Source organism: Canis aureus, chromosome 27 (assembly GCF_053574225.1).
Source record: "Canis aureus isolate CA01 chromosome 27, VMU_Caureus_v.1.0, whole genome shotgun sequence".
NCBI classification, from domain to species: Eukaryota; Metazoa; Chordata; class Mammalia; order Carnivora; family Canidae; genus Canis; species Canis aureus.
Window position 1 is genome coordinate 23062486 of NC_135637.1, and position 17510 is coordinate 23079995.

At 51.5% G+C, this 17510-nt stretch overlaps 2 protein-coding genes across 13 annotated transcripts in view; both read left to right on the top strand.

The window, feature by feature from the left end:
- GRK3 (G protein-coupled receptor kinase 3) overlaps positions 1–9944 on the top strand; it is a 131364-nt gene extending 121420 nt beyond the window's left edge. For 4 of the 9 annotated variants that reach the window (XM_077876108.1, XM_077876104.1, XM_077876107.1 and 1 more), the window contains one exon: positions 323–6390. In XM_077876108.1, the coding sequence (XP_077732234.1) occupies positions 323–484 (162 nt within the window). In that variant the 3' untranslated portion in view covers positions 485–6390. Of the gene's footprint in view, positions 1–322; positions 6391–9565 lie in introns of those variants that run through there. The other 5 variants (XR_013366705.1, XR_013366704.1, XM_077876106.1 and 2 more) reach the window with 5 other exon arrangements.
- A 4042-nt stretch (positions 9945–13986) lies between these two features.
- Positions 13987–17510, top strand: part of MYO18B (myosin XVIIIB) — a 255491-nt gene continuing 251967 nt past the window's right edge. For all 4 annotated transcript variants that reach the window (XM_077876109.1, XM_077876111.1, XM_077876110.1 and 1 more), the window contains exon 1: positions 13987–14147. The gene's annotated coding sequence lies outside the window, so the exon portion shown is untranslated. The remainder of the gene's footprint in view (positions 14148–17510) is intronic.

Here is a 17510-nt window from a genome sequence, read left to right on the forward strand (position 1 = left end):
AGAATTTCTCCTTAGACATTACCGTATAGACTTGAGTTGTTTTAGGGATCAGAAATCAGAGGCAATCTCTGAATGGATCACAGGTAGTGCCTCTCAGGGTGGGGGCGAGGGATCCCCGCGGGGCTTGCCAGCTGTCCTGCTCCCTGCAGGGGGCCCTGGAGGAAGCCCCCACATGGCCCACAGTGCTCAGAAGTTGAGCACTTTTGCCTCAAACCTAATTTCCAGTGTTGGCGCCGTGGGCCAGAGATCTGGGTGGTGTGCTCCTTGCCAGAGGTGAGCCAGTCATGCCCATTGCCACTTGTCCCTCTGTGTGTCCGTGTAGAGTGACCCTGAGCTCGTGCAGTGGAAGAAGGAGCTGACTGAGACCTTTACGGAGGCCCAGCGGCTGCTGCGCCGTGCGCCCAAGTTCCTCAACAAGTCTCGGTCCAGCGTGGTGGAGCTGTCCAAGCCTCCTCTCTGTCACAGGAGCAGCAACGGCCTCTGACACCCGGGACAGGAGGGTGCTGGGGAGATTGGGCCTTTCAGCCCTTGACATGGAGCCTTTTGGAGAAGTCTGAGGGTCAGAGGTTCTGTCCACTTGTTCCTGGGGCCCTTCCACGGTGGGGAGGACCCAGGACACCGAGGTGCTCCTAATAGGAGCTGTGACTGTGCTCAGGGTCCAGGACTGGCCTCTCAGCCTCCAGTGCCTCCTGCGCATCACATCTGTCTCCGCTTGAAACTACTGAAGAAACAAACAAAAGTTCTTTCCCTTTGTTCCCCACCTGTTTGGGTGGACATGAACCTCCAAACTTGAAATGATCCCTGCTTATCACTTCAGTTTGTATGTCTGATATCAAACCTATCTTAGACTTGCCAAGTGGGAGTGCAGCCCCTGATGGCATTGAGGCTGGACAGCCCGAGCACTGCCCTGTGGCACCTATGGGGCTCGCACGTGTCCACTCCAACACCACCAGATAAGAGGTCAGCCATGCGCTTCAGCATCGACTTCCTAAGGCCCTGGCCTGTGAGCTGAAGATACTCTCTGAGACAGTTGCACGTGGGCCCCCACTGTGTGAGCGGCAGCATCCAGGTACCTGCCCGCCTCTGACAGGGAGCAGAGGTGGGGAGTCATCCGTCACCGAAGGCGTTCAGCAGTGGGTCGTTGGAAGGCTTTACAGGGATTCCAAAGGACAGGCAGTGGGGTTTTAACTTTCATGGCAACAGTGATTTTCAGAAATCGTCAAATAAACAAATTGCACTTTCACATGTCTGGGTGTGCACAGACACTTGGGGGTGAGTCTGTCCTGGGCCCTGACAATAAGCAGTTTTAGGATACAGTCGTTCTGGTTCCTTCTGCCTGCCCTTGGGACACATATCCATAATGGATGCATAAAGGAAGGAAAGAATTGCTCTGTTTCACGTTGTAGTATAATTTAAAATGAATTTTATTGACAAAAGAATGCTGAAGAATGAATGTGTTGAAATGAGTTAACCGTGTATGTTGACTTTCATGTTATCCTCCACCGGTCCTTAGTGAGTGGTCCTTGGCCCCGGGTGGGTCGTCCCACAGCGTGACAGCAGTGGAACGGGAAGGCCGGTCGCCTGATCCCTGGGGCATCTTCTCTCCTCTTCACAGTCTGTTCTCCCACAATGCGTTCTGCGCCCTTTTCTCGCCCCCAATAAATGCCGGGCTGTAAGAACCAGTGTGTTTCCCAGTGAAGTCTCTCTGTCATCAGACTAGAAACAATAACAATAATTTTTAAAGTCCACATATTTGTCTTATTCTTAGTGCAATCTTGTTATATGTTTCTAAGTCAACTACTAACAATATAAACAACTTAACATCATAATTATCTGCATACTGCCCTCGATATTTTTAGTGGCTCCAAATCTCTGTGCACTGTGTTCTTTGAGAAAGTGAGGACTTCTTAATGAAATTATATTTTGAGAGTTTGGAAGATAATTACTGAAAGTTTTTATATTTCATAAGAGTCGCTTTGGAAAAGAAATCTGGAGGTCGACTCTCCATCTCAACTGCTAGTTGAGGTTTAAATTAACATCCACGGTTCTACTCTGCTATTTCCAGTAGAGGAGGACAGATGCACTCTTTACATGCATCCCCCTGGTTTAAAAGGGAAGAACAGTGTTCACATTCTGCTTTTTAAAAAACCAAAACCAAAAAACCACTAGCAACAGAAAAATAGCTGTTCCTCATAAAGGGCAAGCACCTTGCGGCCGTGGTTAATGACATTTGTCACTGCTGTCACCCCCTCCACTGCCAGCTCCCATCGCTCAGCATTTGCAGGTTAGAAATTGCTGTGTCCCAAGCTTCTGCGGGACATTTGAGGCTGTCCTGTCAAGAAGGGCACAGATTCCTTCAGGATCCGGGCTTAGCGTCTGCCATTTCACACCTAGGACATTAGCCAGGCCAACCTGTAGCTCTTTGAAAGAGCATTTTTGCTCTGGAGTGGAACATGAGGTTGATCTGTCTTTTAGAAAGGAAACATAAATTGGGAAATATCCTGAGAGCACTTTTGCCTCAAACCTAATTTCCAGTGTTGGCGTCTTGTGTGCCCAGGCTTCTGCCTACACTTGTCCCCGCAGCCATTCTGACAGGGCCAGCGTCTCTGCTGCCAGACGGAAGGTGCTTCTGGGACCCTTCTGTGCCAGCACGTTGTGCCTGCATGGCCAGCGAAGGCCACTGGTGTAGAGATCTTGGTATACTTGGCTATTTCAGAGAGTTTTAAGAGCATTACATCATTCTTAGATGTTTGACCCTCCCTACGTTTAGAACATTAAAAAGGACAAAATTCAGCACACACTTTCTCATTCAAAGAAGATAAACTTGATACTATTTTTGTAAAGCTATAATGTCTTGATTCCATAAATCAAGGGAATTAACAAAGCAAAGTCTAAAGACTCTAAGATGGCTTTGAGCTGCTATCCAACATAGATGGAAGAAATTAAAAACTTTAGTGACTCCAAGGTTATTTTTTTAAGTTAAAATATTCTCTCTGGTGCATTTGTCCCTTCATGGCATTGGGAGTCATGGTTTTTCCCTCTACTATCATGTAAGTATGATTTTTCAGCAAAACTTCTAGAAATTAGCTGCTTCGCCGCTAATGCAAATGTCTCCCCACTCATGCCTCTGATTGGCCAATCTGCACACATTACAGTTTCAAAATTTGTGTGGAAAAAGTAGGGCCAGAGGTGAAGGAAAGCAAACATCCTGCCCAAGAAAGGCCACCACCACCACAACATGCAACCACAAGATCTAGCCTGATGTGTGATTTGAAATATGCCATATGGATACTAGAAACAATTGTTTTAAGGCCCTTACTGGCCATTATAAAATATCCTTTACCAATTGACAGTGAGTTTTAACTCCATGAAAAAGATCAAAGTGTGGTTTTTCTCTGATGATTTAAAAAATTTCACTTGGAATTTGTAGTTGGGCCAGTTCAATACAGTGTTTGACTTTTCAATGGTTTTTCATATTAAGAAGAGAAACAAATTCTCAGAGTCGGACCTTTTTCACATAATGTAAAGCTGTAAAATGTACTTTGAAATGTGCTGATGTAAGAGAAGACTTCCTTTGTAGGACTTAGTCATACATAGATTTTTTTTTTTCCCTCAGTAATTTTTTTCAGGGAAGTGTTTCTGGGTCATTCAGAGATGGCTGATGACTTACCTCCTCCCCACCCCTGAGGACCAACTCGTTTGTGCCCAGAGAGGAGGTGGGCTTCACCGGAGTCTGTGGCAGGTGGTGTCTGGGAGTCATGGGCTGTACGGATGGGTGAGCGAGTGCCAGCCAGCCAAGAACAGTGGTAGAAATGGGGCGAAGGAAGGAAAGCATTAACTTGCAGGTGAAAAAGTCATCCCCTGTACACCAAGCACCAAGGAAATAAAGTTGGCTAATTCTTTTCCTCCTGACAATGGGAGTTGAATAGTAATTACCGTGAGATATAGTCACTTTATTTTCAATTAGAGTTGCTGAACTTATGGATAGGCCATCGCCTTTCCATCAGGGCTCTGCACACCCTCCAGCACCCTCCAGGAAGGCACCCAGCACCCAGAGCTAACACCTGTCTGTGTGTGCCTCGCAGCCACTGGGAGGGCCAGGCACAGGATCTGGGGCCAGGGGCCCTGAGGCCAGTCGCAGACCTCATCGCTCGTCCACTGGAGCCGCAAGAAGACCCCCAGAATAACAGCACATTGCTTGCTCTTTGAGCCATGCCCACTTGTAGAGTGAGCTTTAGCAGTTTAAATTTTGAAAACATTTCTTCCTAAAGATCTACCATGATTTTCCCTCCCATGAAAGGTTGACTCCAGATGTCTGAATTAATCAATTACTTATAAATTCATATGAATATCAATTTTTTCTTTTTACCCAGGCCACATTTCAAAGAGGTTTTTATTTTCTTGGTGAATTAATGAAAACCGAACTCTGAAATGATACCATTTCCTCAAGTCGTAATGTTAGATTTCTTTCAGCGTCAAAGACCAATAGACCTGCTTTTTTATAGCCGAGGGACAAGGATGCCTTCCCCACCTTGCCCAATGCCCAGCCACTCACTGACGCGGCCGGGGGGCGCTGATCGGTAAATGTAGCACCCCAAATGTTAAATTACCTGTATTTAAACATACACACGCACTCCGTACAGAAAATGAGTTAACAGTATATGCATTTCATCAAAAACCTGCAGAAACAAAAATTGTGTTTTAAAGTTTCAGCAACTCCCATTCTTATAGTAAACTCTCCTATACACCACAATCTCAAAACCATCTCTGAAAACTGGTAACTCTGCTTCCGTATTTAATTTCGTCCTAATATAAAAACGTCTTTCATGTAAGGGTAGGGAATGGAGAACTATTTCTAACCATGCACTCATAATTACAAAAGGACTTGAAATTTAATTCCCCATGTCTCAGTTGATTATATCCCAGGATGTATATATTATATGTGGTTTATAAGCTAAACACTGGCCATTTTTTTAAGTTCTATTGTAAAATTGTATTTTTCTATGTTTTAACTAATTACAGTAGATTTGGCTTTTTCTGAGTAACATAAAGATTGCTAAACGACATATATTAAAAAACAGAGTTCTATTTTAGCACAAAAGCATTTTATATTATTTATTGAATCCTTACATTTGTTGTCATCAGAAACATTTCTTCTTTCTGCTCCTTTTTATTTGTATAGTTTGTTATTTAAGGAGACGGCAGCCCTTTCTGTGTTTCATAAAGTGGAAATGATGCGCACAGCATTATTGTGGGGCGAACATCCCCCCTCACTGCCATGGACTGTTTGCAACAAAAGCTCACCCTCTGGTCTGTGCTGAGACGTATGCGCTTTCTGGGCAACATCTGACAGCCACCTTGCCGAGAAATACTGCTTTCATCTACCTCTTCAGAAGGCCTCCTGCTTGTTGACAGGCACCCCCAAATGCTTGCTTCTAGACTGGCTGCATTATCAAAGAATCTCAAACACATTTCGGCGAGATTCCCTCTTGATGTCAATGTTAAAGCCACAGCATCGTCTAAGCCAGCGGGGCAGGTAGATAGATGGCCCTTCTGCATCGTTCTGGAGCCCAGAACCGCCTGCAGAGCATCATTTCCTACTCTGATTGTGCCAAATCCCTGGAATCCGTCCTGCCATCGCCAGGAGATTCGACTTTGCACCTGATTTATCAAGTACTAAACGGGAGGTCGGTCCTCAGCACTTGTTACAAGTGGCCAGCCGTGATTAAAAACACCCCTTCCAGGAGGAGCGCATTTGAACGTAACCACCCCCACCCCTTGCTGTCTCAAAATGGTTTGGAAAATGGGGTCCTAAAGGCTAATGCCTTCGTATGTGATTAAATCTTGGCCAGAGGTCCTATTCTTGAGTGGACGGACCCTCAAAGATTTCTGTGAGCTAGGATGGATGACCGGTCTCTGGGAGAGGGGGTTCCTCCTCACGTGTTGACATTTCTCTCCACCTTGTCTTCCTCGCTGGGTAGCCATCAATGTGGCAACATATTCACTATATTCTTGGCAACCTGTCACACCCTTTAAGGAAGAAATCCGTGTTCTCTTGCGCGTTGCCCTACGAGGTGAAGCCGGTGAATTAGGTATTGTCAATCTAGATGTTGTACCTATAAAATGATCATTTGTCTTGGTGTCTCTTTGCATTGATTGTGCCAGTGGAAGTTTCTAGCCCTCTCCTAGTACACACTTAACTAGTGCACGTTGGAAGTCCTATCCTTCGGGAGACGCCGTTCCGCGCCTGCGGTCACCCACCCTGTGCGGGGCACGTACTGTCATTTGGTATCACCGTCTTTCACGGCTATTTTGGAGCAGCTAGGCTGGTTTCTTCTGTTGATAAATTGCTTCTATAAAATCTCAATAAAAAGGCTCTGTACAAAGATACCTACTTGGGTGTGCTGTCCTCCCCACCCCCACCCCCTCCAATGAAAACCTGCACTTTATCAAGCTGCTGAGATATCAGGAAGTGACTCCTTTTAAAGAATCCCAGTTTTTAGGACAATCCATGCAGAGACTGATTTTATAAAGAGGAAGGGAGAGCCAGCCTGCATTCCTTCGGATTTTGTGGATTGTCAGAGCACAGCCCACCTCACGGTTTCGGGGGCTTGGAGGCCCAACTGCCTGTGCCTCCTGCAAGACATATTGTAGGGAAAGAGCCGGTGACAGCTCCTGGGGTGGGGGGTGTCCATCTCCTCCCCAGTTAGCCTAGGCTACACCGGGCCCCCCCCCCCCAGCATGCTCCCAGGGTGCCCTTGGACTCCCTCAGGGAAGTGCAAACCCCTCGCTCTCCATCCCTGCTCTCTGAGACCAGCTGAGAGACCCTGCGGTGCGTGTCAGTTTAAACCAGAAACCCAAGGAGGTGGTGACCCCAGGATCCCTGCCGCCTGCGCAGACCTGCCTGCTTGGGGACCGTCGTCGGGTCTAGGGTAGGCTGGGTATTTCCTGTCCTTGAGCTGGAAGCACCTTCTGTGTCCCCCTGGCTCAGGAAAGAAGGCAGGCAGGATTGACTCATGTAGCTCTTTGGTTTCCCTGGAATGTACTAGCGTCTGCCAGCTGGAAAACCATTTCCCCGAGTAGTTGACGGGAGGCCGACTGTGGGGTGGGTGGTCAGCTCCATGGGCAGAGGGTGGCGGCGCAGTGGAGCCTTTGGTCGGATGCGCCACCTCACTGAGAGCCAGTCCCCAGAGCCACTGGAGGCCTGTCCCCTCTCGGGGCCTGGAAAGGGGTCAACCCTGGGCACCCCGCCCAGCCGGCCTCTGGGGCAACTTGTTTGCTCTGCCGTTTTCTTGCCTCTGAATTGTGAAAGTTGAGTTAGATGAGCCCGAAGGACCATTCCAGCCAAAATCTCCAGGTTTCCAACTAAAGGTAAATGTGAGGGGCTTAAGCAGGACTTGGGAGCAAAAAGGAAGTGCCTGCCGTGTCCCATGGTTGCTCCCACGTTGCCTCACAGATAACTGCTACCCGGTTCTCTAAACCTCACCCTCCCAGCCTTCCTCCCCAGCCCTTCCTTCCCATTTCTGGCCCTATGTACGTGACGTGGACAAGAAGACAGGAGCCCAAGGCCTTCCCCTTCCTCAGGCACCTGGGATGGGAACCGTCTAGAAGAGTGTTTCTCGGCCCAGCATGTCTGGGGCGCCAGCGGGGCCATCCTGTGCCCTGTAGGATGTTGAGCAGCCTTCTCAGCCTCTACTTGCTGGATGCCAGTGCATACCCCCTACTAGCCAGTCTTGACAACCCAAAATACCTCCAGACGTTGCCACACATGCCTTGCGGGGAACAAAACTGCCACCAGTTGAGGACCCCTGGTGCTAATGATGGGACATTCTCAGTGTGTTGTGGTCAGAGTTGGGGCACGGAATCCACAAAGGTGAGAGGTTGTTGCCGGGGTTAGTGGCCAGAGCCCTTAACTCCTGGGCGGTTGTGTGGACCATGAGCCCTGCCATGTGTTTGTTGTGGCCAGACTCATTGTGCTGCCAGGAAATGAGCTTGACAAAGTGGTATTGAAGGTAATGCCAGCCCTGAAGGTGGAGGAGCAGGTGTTGGTGTTAAAATTCCAGGGGGCGGCGGGAGGCGAAACACTTGGCTGGCTCGTTTGGTTAAGCGTCTGGCTCTTGATTTCAGCTCAGGCCGTGATCTCAGGGTTCTGGGATTGAGCCCTACGTGGGACCCCGCACTGAGCATGGAGTCTGCTTGAGATTCTTTCCCTCTCCCTCTACTCCTTACCCCCTTCGCGTGCACACGCTCTCCTCTGTCTCTCTCTGTCTCTCTCAAATAAATAAATCTTAGGGAAAAAAAATGCAAGAAGGGGACGGGTTCTTCATGTGGCCCAGGGCTTCTTCTGACACCTCTTCATTTCTTTCTTTATGTCAATGTATTGGACAGATTTTTCTAGACAGCGGGCCAGATCCAAGAGATGCAGTGGGGTGGGGACATGAAACACCATGCCAGTGAACTTCCCCCTCATCTCAGCATCGACTTTGCCCACGGCTTTGGCCAGTGACCGCAGGGGTGAGCGTGGGAGCGTTGTGTCCAGGGGTAGCAGCACTGGTGCTGGATTTGGTCACGAGTCCCTCTATCTTGGCATGGATGACCTTGGCCAGGGAGTCTGTGGTGGACAGTGTCACGTGCTGTCTGGATCCTCCTTCAGTGGAGGACTTCTTATCTGTGCTCAGGCGGCCCTCAGCCATCTCCCCTTCAGGGAGGCCTTAGCTACAGAGAGCACCACGCCCTTCCCAGGGTGCCCACATCCAGTGACTGGTTGACACAGAAGTACAAAGGCCCGGCCATCTTGGTCCCAATTTGGGAACACAACAGGTCACAGTGAGGTTTCCTGAGGCTACTGGGGGCCGTCGTACAGCTAGACATTTCCCTCTGTCCAATGCCAATTTCTCCATCCTTCCATAGGTGTAGATACCAAGAGAACTCCTTTTTTTTTTTTAATTTGCAGATATATATTTTTAATTAATTTATTTATTTATGATAGTCACAGAGAGAGAGAGAGGCAGAGACACAGGCAGAGGGAGAAGCAGGCTCCATGCACCGGGAGCCCGACGTGGGATTCGATCCCGGGTCTCCAGGATCGCGCCCTGGGCCAAAGGCAGGCGCCAAACCGCTGCGCCACCCAGGGATCCCCCAAGAGAACTCCTTAATGAACTTCTGTTCATTAAATTCTCAGAGTCCACTTCCCCCAGGAAACCAGTCTGCAGTGTTCATCCCGGGTGTGGTAGGAGAAAACAGGAGCTGAAGTGGGGTGTGGGGGCTGCATCACCCACTGCCCGGTTGGCCATGGTCACAGATGGGAATCGGTGGTAGTAGGTGGGACATAGAAAGCCCCTAGTTTAAAGAGAGGGGCCCTTCCAGTGTTCAAATTTGCAACAGGTGTGAGTGGGGGTGGCACCCCAGTGGGAAGGGATGCACTGGCTGCTGTATCCTATCGAGCTGGGAAAAAAATTGCAATCTAAGAGCTGGAACACAGAAAAGGAGCCTCGTGCACATGCTCCCAGGAAAGATAAAAGTTTAAGGCTGAGAGACTGATTTTCCATAAATGCCTGATTTACAGAAGACCAATAGTGTTGGATTTTCCTTGGCTGATGAGACGTTGGTCAGAGGTTGTCCCCTCTTCCACCTTGGGACGCTTTGCCAGAGGTGTGAACCGGAGGTGACGCAGGTCCTGTTGGTCTCCCGAAGCAGGCTGAGTGGACCTCTGTGTGGCTGGATTGGTGTCGTCTGTCTGGGGAGTTTTCAGAGCTGGTGTCTGTTTGTCATTGATTTTAACAGACCCTCACAGAACAGCCCCTTCTTTACATTCCTGCCCATAAATACAACCTACCCCAAGCCCTGGACCCCACCCCCACCCCACCTGCAACCCGAGACTGTTTGTTTGGCCTGAACTGCAATCCTTCTGCTGTTCCTGAATAAACATATGCATTTTGAGCATGCTTCCGTCTACTTGTTTTTTTAGGGCAGCAAAGCGTTTGAGAAAAGTGGGAGAGAGTGAACCCTGGACGGTGGGACTGGGTGGCTATCGCTAAGCCTAATGAATACTTTGGGGAAAGATCGTAAGAAGCACAGAGGAATCAGTTGCCAGCAGAAAGCAGTGTGAGTCAGGGCCTCGTTGGTGGCTTGCAAAGAGGGCCACATCCCGAGTGGGAGGGAAAGAAAACGGGGACCAGACCCAGGGCTGAGTCATCAGATCAGATGGGCACTGAAGGTGGTTAAGCTCCGGGCAGGTCTGTCTGCTTTACCAAGGCACACCCTGCTTGGGAAAGAGTGAGACCTTGTCACACGGGAGGGGGACACCCGAGCAGAAGCCCTTGCAAATCTCAGATCTCCAGCTTCCTCTGACCCCTCCAAGGCGGCAGCCGTGTTCTACTCCTTCCTACGATGACACAGCGTCCCCCAGTCCCACTGGCCTGAGGCGGGTGCAGTGGCACCCCAGGGTCCCATCGGGGGCTGCGCCTCCACACTCCTGGCCACCAGGCCTGCAGCTAGGGTGACGTCCCACCCCACCCCGCCGGGAAGGCGATGAGGGAGGGGAGGGAGTCACAGCCCAGCACCAGCAGCCAACAGGGATGGGCCGGAGCGGGGCTTGTCGCCAGGAGAATGGGCCTTGGGGCCAGTCGTGGGAGGATGTACGCATCCGGGGCCGCTCGCCTGGGCTGCAGGATTGTCGCCCTGGCAAGGGCACCACGAGCCCGGCTCCTCTGAGCATGGCGAGCGTGAGGTGGGGGCTGAGATGCTACAGTTCCTGAGGTAGGCGGTGGAGGAAGGGATTAAAGAGTATAGAGAAGTGGGCACGCCTGGGGCCTGTCCTGGGCAAGGCCGCAAAGCCCGCCGCAGGGCCCGAGGACACCGCAAGGCCGTCCCGAGAGACGGCACCAGGTGCCGCGCTAGGCAAGGCCTGCACAGATCTATGTTTGGTCATTCAGTCATTCAACAAACACTGAGCACCTACCGTGGGCCTCGAGGGACGGGGACAGTCAGTGGCATCAGGATCCCCATTTTATAGACAGGAACCCGGAGGCCCAGCGAGGTGAAGCCACTTCTTCAAGATCAGGATGGGGCCCAGCTCCAAAGCCTGTGCCCTTCCTGACACCCAGAACTCTGTAGACACGACACCTCCAGACCCTGGGCACGGGGTGGGCTTCGGGGGTCCCTCTACGGAGATCCCTCCCACCTCTACACTCCGGGCTGTCGTCTTCTGTTCACCAGCTACTGTGTCCACCAGAGATTCCACGAGCATCTGCTCGGTGCCTGGCCTGGTCCTGGGTGACCGGGATGAGCTGGAGACCACAGACTGGTGAGAGATGGATGGACAGACAGACGTCGAGAGAATGCAGGATGTGGGACTGGGTGCTGGGACACCTGCTCTGGTCCAGTTTCCATACATTTGGTTATTTATTCCATATACATTTATGGAGCACTTACTGTGTACCAGCCACTTAAAGAGACACAGACACAGAGTCAGTTCCCCTTCACCCCCTGGGGACTGTGACACACAACACAGGCCCCACGGTAGTCATGTGGGGGGGATTCTCATGATTGCCCCACAACACTCAGATGCACAGGACTTTTCTCCAGTTTATCAGCACACACACACACACACACACACACACACACGGTTCTCTGAGAATAGTAGGGATGATAGGAGCCCAAAAGAAGAGAGGCCAGGGCCTGGGTGATGGCATTCGGCCACCAGGAGCCAAGCAGAAGCAGTCACCTGGCCTGCAGTGAGATGGGGTGCCTGGGCCCCCCGACTCTCAGGCTGTATGGAGATGATGAATAGAATGTGGGATTCCCAGCAACAAAAGAGATGGGCCCCCAACAAGGGTCCTACTCAAAAAAGAAGGATGACCAGGAGGCTTAAGTCAGTCGTCCCAATAAAATATCACAACCGAGGGGCACCTGGGTGGCTCGGTTGGTTAAGTGTCTGCCTTGGGCTCAGGTCACGATCTCAGGGTCCTGGGATGGAGCCCTGTGTTGGGCTCCCTGCTCAGCGGGGAGTCTGCTTCTCCCCCTGCCTCTGCCCACCCCCCCCACCAGTGCATACACACACACACACACACACACACACACAGAAATAAAATCATTAAAAAATAAAATATCACAATCCACCCCTTGGTCATTTTGTGGATGCAGAACTGACCAGCTGCAGACGAGGCTGGTCTCGGGAGGGGCAACTGACAGCCCCAGGGCAGGCTCTCGGTTCCTGGTCTGGGTCCCAGAGGACCTACAGCCGCTTGGACTGTCCCTACTCCAGAAGGCCCAGAAGCGGCCAGTTTTGCAGGGGCCTTGGTAAGAGTGCCTTCACTTTCTTGTCCTGTCCTGCCACCTGGGGAACAAAGCCTGGAGACCTGGAGGCAAATGCTCAGCCCGGTGACAAAACACTGCTTACCAGGGCTGCCCTAGGTCATAGCGTGGGCAGAGCAATACTTTGAGCACCACGGTTACCAGGGGAATGAAGCAGACATGCCAGGTGCCCTTGGGACCCGGTGCCCTTCACGTCAACCTAACGGTCACTGCAGATTGAGGCTGGCGGAGACCCCCGGCCAGGCCTGGAGTCATTTCTGCAGGTCCACCCCAGCACGTAGGACTCACGGCCATGAAAGGATACGGAAGATTGAATAGGACAGAAGAGCACCAGCTAGTTTTAGCCCCAGGGGGTGGGTTCACGTCTCATAGTCCAAAGAAAACAATTTCCATAAAATGCTGAATTTTGGGCAGCCCGGGTGGCTCGGCGGTTTAGCGCTGCCTGCAGCCCAGGGCGTGATCCTGGAGACCGGGGATTGAGTCCCACATCGGGCTCCCTGCATGGAGCCTGCTTCTCCCTCTGCCTGTGTCTCTGCCTCTCTCTCTCTCTCTCTCTCTCTCTCTGTGTCTTTCATGAATAAATAAAATCTTTTAAAAAAATAAATAAAATCTTTAAAATAAAATGCTGAATTTTATAAACTTTATGAATTTTATAAAATGCTGGGTCTCCCTTCCTTCCTTCCTTCCTTCCTTCCTTCCTTCCTTCCTTCCTTCCTTCCTTCCTTCCTTTCTTTCTTTCTTTCTTTCTTTCTTTCTTTCTTTCTTTCTTTCTTTCTTTCTTTCTTTCTTTCTTCTTCTTTCTTTTTCATCTTTCTTTCTCTTTCCACCCAGAAGGAAGTACATACCTTGAGAATACATCGCCCCATCAGACACAGGGATAGAACAGCATGGACTACTGGTTAAAATGTTTTGAAAGAGAAGCAGCATGTGAGTTTGAATGGAATGGTCGTGGGCTTTGGGATCAGGAAGATCTGGATTAAAAAAAGAAAGAAAGAAAGATCTGGATTGGAGCCCCCGGCTAGCTGTGCGGACTTGAGCTTAACCTGTGGGCGCCCTTACTTTTCTCCCCCTGGGCAGTGGACACTGTACTTTTTCTACTTTACAGCATCCTGTTGATGCCGCATTTAAGACTGTGCTCCCTGGGTTTGAATCCTGCCTTTCCACCGCTTTGGGCAAGTTGGCGGACCTCTCCGTGCCTCAGTCTCCCCATCTGTCAAGCGAGAGTGGGGAAACCCCTGCCTCGTGCGGGGCTGTCGGGAATAGTAAATGAGCTCAGCAAAGCCCTCAGGTGGTGTCTGGCGGGTGACGCGTGTTTTCGTGCATTGATTGTTTACCGAGAGGCACCAGAACTGGCTCCAGCTATTTTTTTCCAAGCGTCCAGGCGGAATGCAGAGCGGGGCTCCCCTCCTCCCCCGATCCCGGCCTCCGGTTATCTGGGTGAGGCAGAGGCGGGAGCGTGCGGCCCGCCCGGGGGCAGGGATGACGGGGAGAATGTGCTGTCCCCTCCCCTGCTCCGCGCCACCAAATATGTCCATGCCGTCCGATGCCTGGTCAACGGCCACCCCGGGCGGCCGTCTCCTGGCCAGACCTGGGGCTCACCGGCTAATTTTAGAAATGACTTGTCGGCTCAGCTGCTGCCATCACATTGGCGCAGAGGGAGGGTGTGGGGAGGACGGGGAGGAGCAGGCAGGGAAGGGGATGTGGGTGGGGGTGTTCCTGACATTTCTCCTTCGCCCCTGCCGTCCGGGCTTGGTGGGGTCTCTGCGCTGCCAGCCGGGGAGATCTCTCGGGCCGGGGTGGTTCCCGTGACCCGTGGCCTCGTGCGGAGAAAGGTACCGTGGGACCAGGTTTTACGATGGGCACCCTGCGAGCCACTGGGCATAATTTTCCAGAATGTGCTTTTGGGGGCTGGGGCGGCGGCGGGTGTCGGGGTCTCTCCGGCTGCGCGGCCTCCGATCGCCCGAACGGGTCACTCACAAAGCACGGGTCTTTCGTGGAAGGATCTTAGAGCAAAATGCTGGGGCGAGCGGACTCTTCTAAGGGTCCCCCTGGCCTGCCGGGCCCCAGCCGTCGGCTGGTCATTTTTAAAAATACACTGGGGGTCAGGATACCCTGCGGCTGGAATGTTAGCCGACACGTGTTCGGGGGTCAGGGTTCCCCTGCACTGCCAGCGATTCCTGCCGGGGGTCCCCGTGTCCGCCCCCAGGTCCCCCAGGCTCGGCCTGGGTGCTGGCTTGGTGCTGCAAGGAGCATGTGCGCTGGGGGAGGGGACGCCGTCGGGACAAAGGCTGGCGTTTCCTGCGGTGCTGACTTGATCCCTGGCCCCAGGAGGTGTTTTCTGTGGCCGCGGGTCACCGGGCGTCTGTTTGAATGGGGACGTTTCAGGGGCCCCGCGATGGGGCCGGGAGGGGCCGGGCGCTAGTGCGAGGCCCACAGCAGCTGCGGCACAGGCCGGTGGCTCGGGCGGGCCCTCTGGGTCGTGCTTCTAGAAGCGGCTGCGGGAGGAAGCGCAGCCGGTTCCCAGCCCCTGACCCACCAGAGCCCCGGGCGTCCATCCCCCAGGGCCTGGAAAACCGGGCTCTTACTTTCCCTTTGGGGCCGGCCGGGGAGCCACCTGCCCTGTTGGAGGCACTGGCTCCCGGAGGCTGAGCGCCCGCTCGGGCTGTGAGTGCAACACGGGGATGGTCTCTTGGACTGTTGTTCTGCTTCTGGCCCGAGCTGTGTGCTCTCTGAGTAATGGGTCAGTGTGGGCTCGGGGAGGTGAGCCCCCCGATGTGAGCTGGCTGCGTCGAGGTGGCTACGATGGGTTCTGGAACATAACAGAAACAGGAGGCCTGGGCTGGGGAGGGAAGGAGGAGGAGGAAGGGCAGACTGGCTCGGTCTCCTGACTTCGGAGGGGCTGCCTGTCGCCGATGAATAAATATTTGGTGCCACCTGCACATAGGCCTGGTCACCTTGAGTAGCCCAGCTCGGGCTCCACTGACTCTGTGACCTCAGACAAGTCCCTCCCCTGCTCCAGTGTCCCCTTCCAAACCTGAGGGGGTTGGGTGCAGCTCTCCCCGAGCGGTCTTCCAGGACCCAGGCTCTGGGCCTGCACACTTCTCCAAGTGCAGGGCATCGGCCTCACCTGCGGGTCTTTCTTTTTCTTTTTCTTTTTCTTTTTCTTTTTCTTTTTCTTTTTCTTTTTCTTTTTCTTTTTCTTTTTCTTTTTCTTTTTCTTTTTCTTTTTCTTTTTCTTTTTCTTTTTCTTTCTTTTTCTTTTTCTTTTTCTTTTTCTTTTTCTCTCTTTCTCTTTCTCTTTTTCTTTTTCTTTCTCTTTCTTTCTCTTTTTCTTTTTTCTTTCTTTCTTCTTTCTTTTTTAAAAAGATTTTATGTATTTATTCATGAGAGACACAGAGAGAGACAGAGACAGAGGCAGAGGGAGAAGCAGGCTCCTCACGGGAGCTCAGTGTGGGACTCGATCCCAGGACACCCCCCCCTCCATCACAACCTGAGCTGAAGGGAGATGCTCAACCACTAAGCCACCCGGGAGCCCCACCTGCCTTTCAAATGCAGATGCCCCAGCTTGCCTGAGACCTACGGAACAGTCTTAGGGACAGGAGCCCAGAAAGCCACAGATTTTATACCTCACAGGCGGTCCTGGTGCCCACCCAAGCTGGAGACCTGCCTTCTGGTGCGAGCTAAGAAAGCCACAGAGGAGGCAGCTCGGAAGTCCCCTCCCCTTGTCAAAAGTCAGTGCCTAGGGGCACCTGGGTGGCTTAGTGGTTTAGCGCCGCCTTCAGCCCAGGGCGTGATCCGAGGGTCCTGGGATTGAGTCCTGCATTGGGCGCCCCACAGGGAGCCTGCTTCTCCCTCTGCCTGTGTCTCTGCCTCTCTCTCTGTGTCTCTTATGAATAAATAAATAAAAGCTTAAAAAAAAAAAAGTCAGCGTCTAGTTGCATGAACAGGGAGGATAGGCACAGGGCTTTATTCAGGCCAGGTTCTTGCAAAATATCTGAGAGCCAGTGTCACCCGGGGGAAAAAGATTTAGCCCTTCTGGTGGCACTTCGAGATGAGAACAGGAGGCCCCAAAGCCGAAGGGACTTCCTGGTCTGCTGAAAGAACAGGAACTCTAGCTGTTTCTACTAGGCCACGATGAGACAGCCCTTTAGTGCCTGGCTCACCTAGTGGATAAAAACAACTGTCTGAATGGTCCTTTTTTTTTTTTTTTTTTTAAGATTTATTTATTTATTTTAGAGAATGAGAGAATGGGCATGAGTGGGAGGGGCAGAGGGAGAGGGAGACTCTTCAGCAGACTCCACACTGAGCGCAGAGCCCATCACGGGGCTTGATCTCATGGCCCTGAGATCATGACCTGAGCTAAAACCAAGAGTCAGGACACTTGACCAACTGAGCCACCCTGGCTCCCTGGAATGGTCCATTGTAAGCAGGTAGTTAGTTGCTGTGGTACATGGCCTATCCTTGATATTTTTTAAGTTTTTATTTTAACTCCAGCTAGTTAGCATACAATGTCATAATAATTTCCATTGATTTTTTCATTAACAAACCTTATTTTTTATTTTTATTTATTTATTTAAAAAATATTTTATTTATTTATTCATGAGAGACACAGGCAGAGGGAGAAGCAGGCTTCACGCGGTGAGCCCGATGTGGGACTCCATCTCGGGACTTCAGGATCACGCCCTGGGCTGAAGGCAGACGCTCAATTGCTGAGCCACCCAGGCGCCCCATAAACTTTATTTTTTAGAGTTGTTTCAGGTTCACAGCAAAATTGAGAGGAAGGTAACCGAGGTTTCCCACATACCCTATGTCCCCACCATCTATAGCCTGGCCCCACTATCCATATCCTGCACCAGAGCAGGACATCTGATGGAGTGGATGAAGCTGCAGGGACACGTCATCATCACCCAGAGTCCATGGTTGACATTAGGGCTCATCCTTGGTGGTGGACATTCTAAGGGTTGGGGCAAATGCATACTGACGTGGATCCATCAGAGCCATTGCCATATAATGCAGAGCATCTTCACTGTCTTCTGTGCTCCATCTGAGCATCCCTCACATCCCCAAACCCGGACAACCACTGATTTTTTACTCTCTCCATACTCGTGCTTTTTCCAGAATGCCGTATACTTGGAATCACAGAGCATGCAGCTTTTTCAGATTGGCTTTGTGACATGCATTTAGGGATCCTCCCT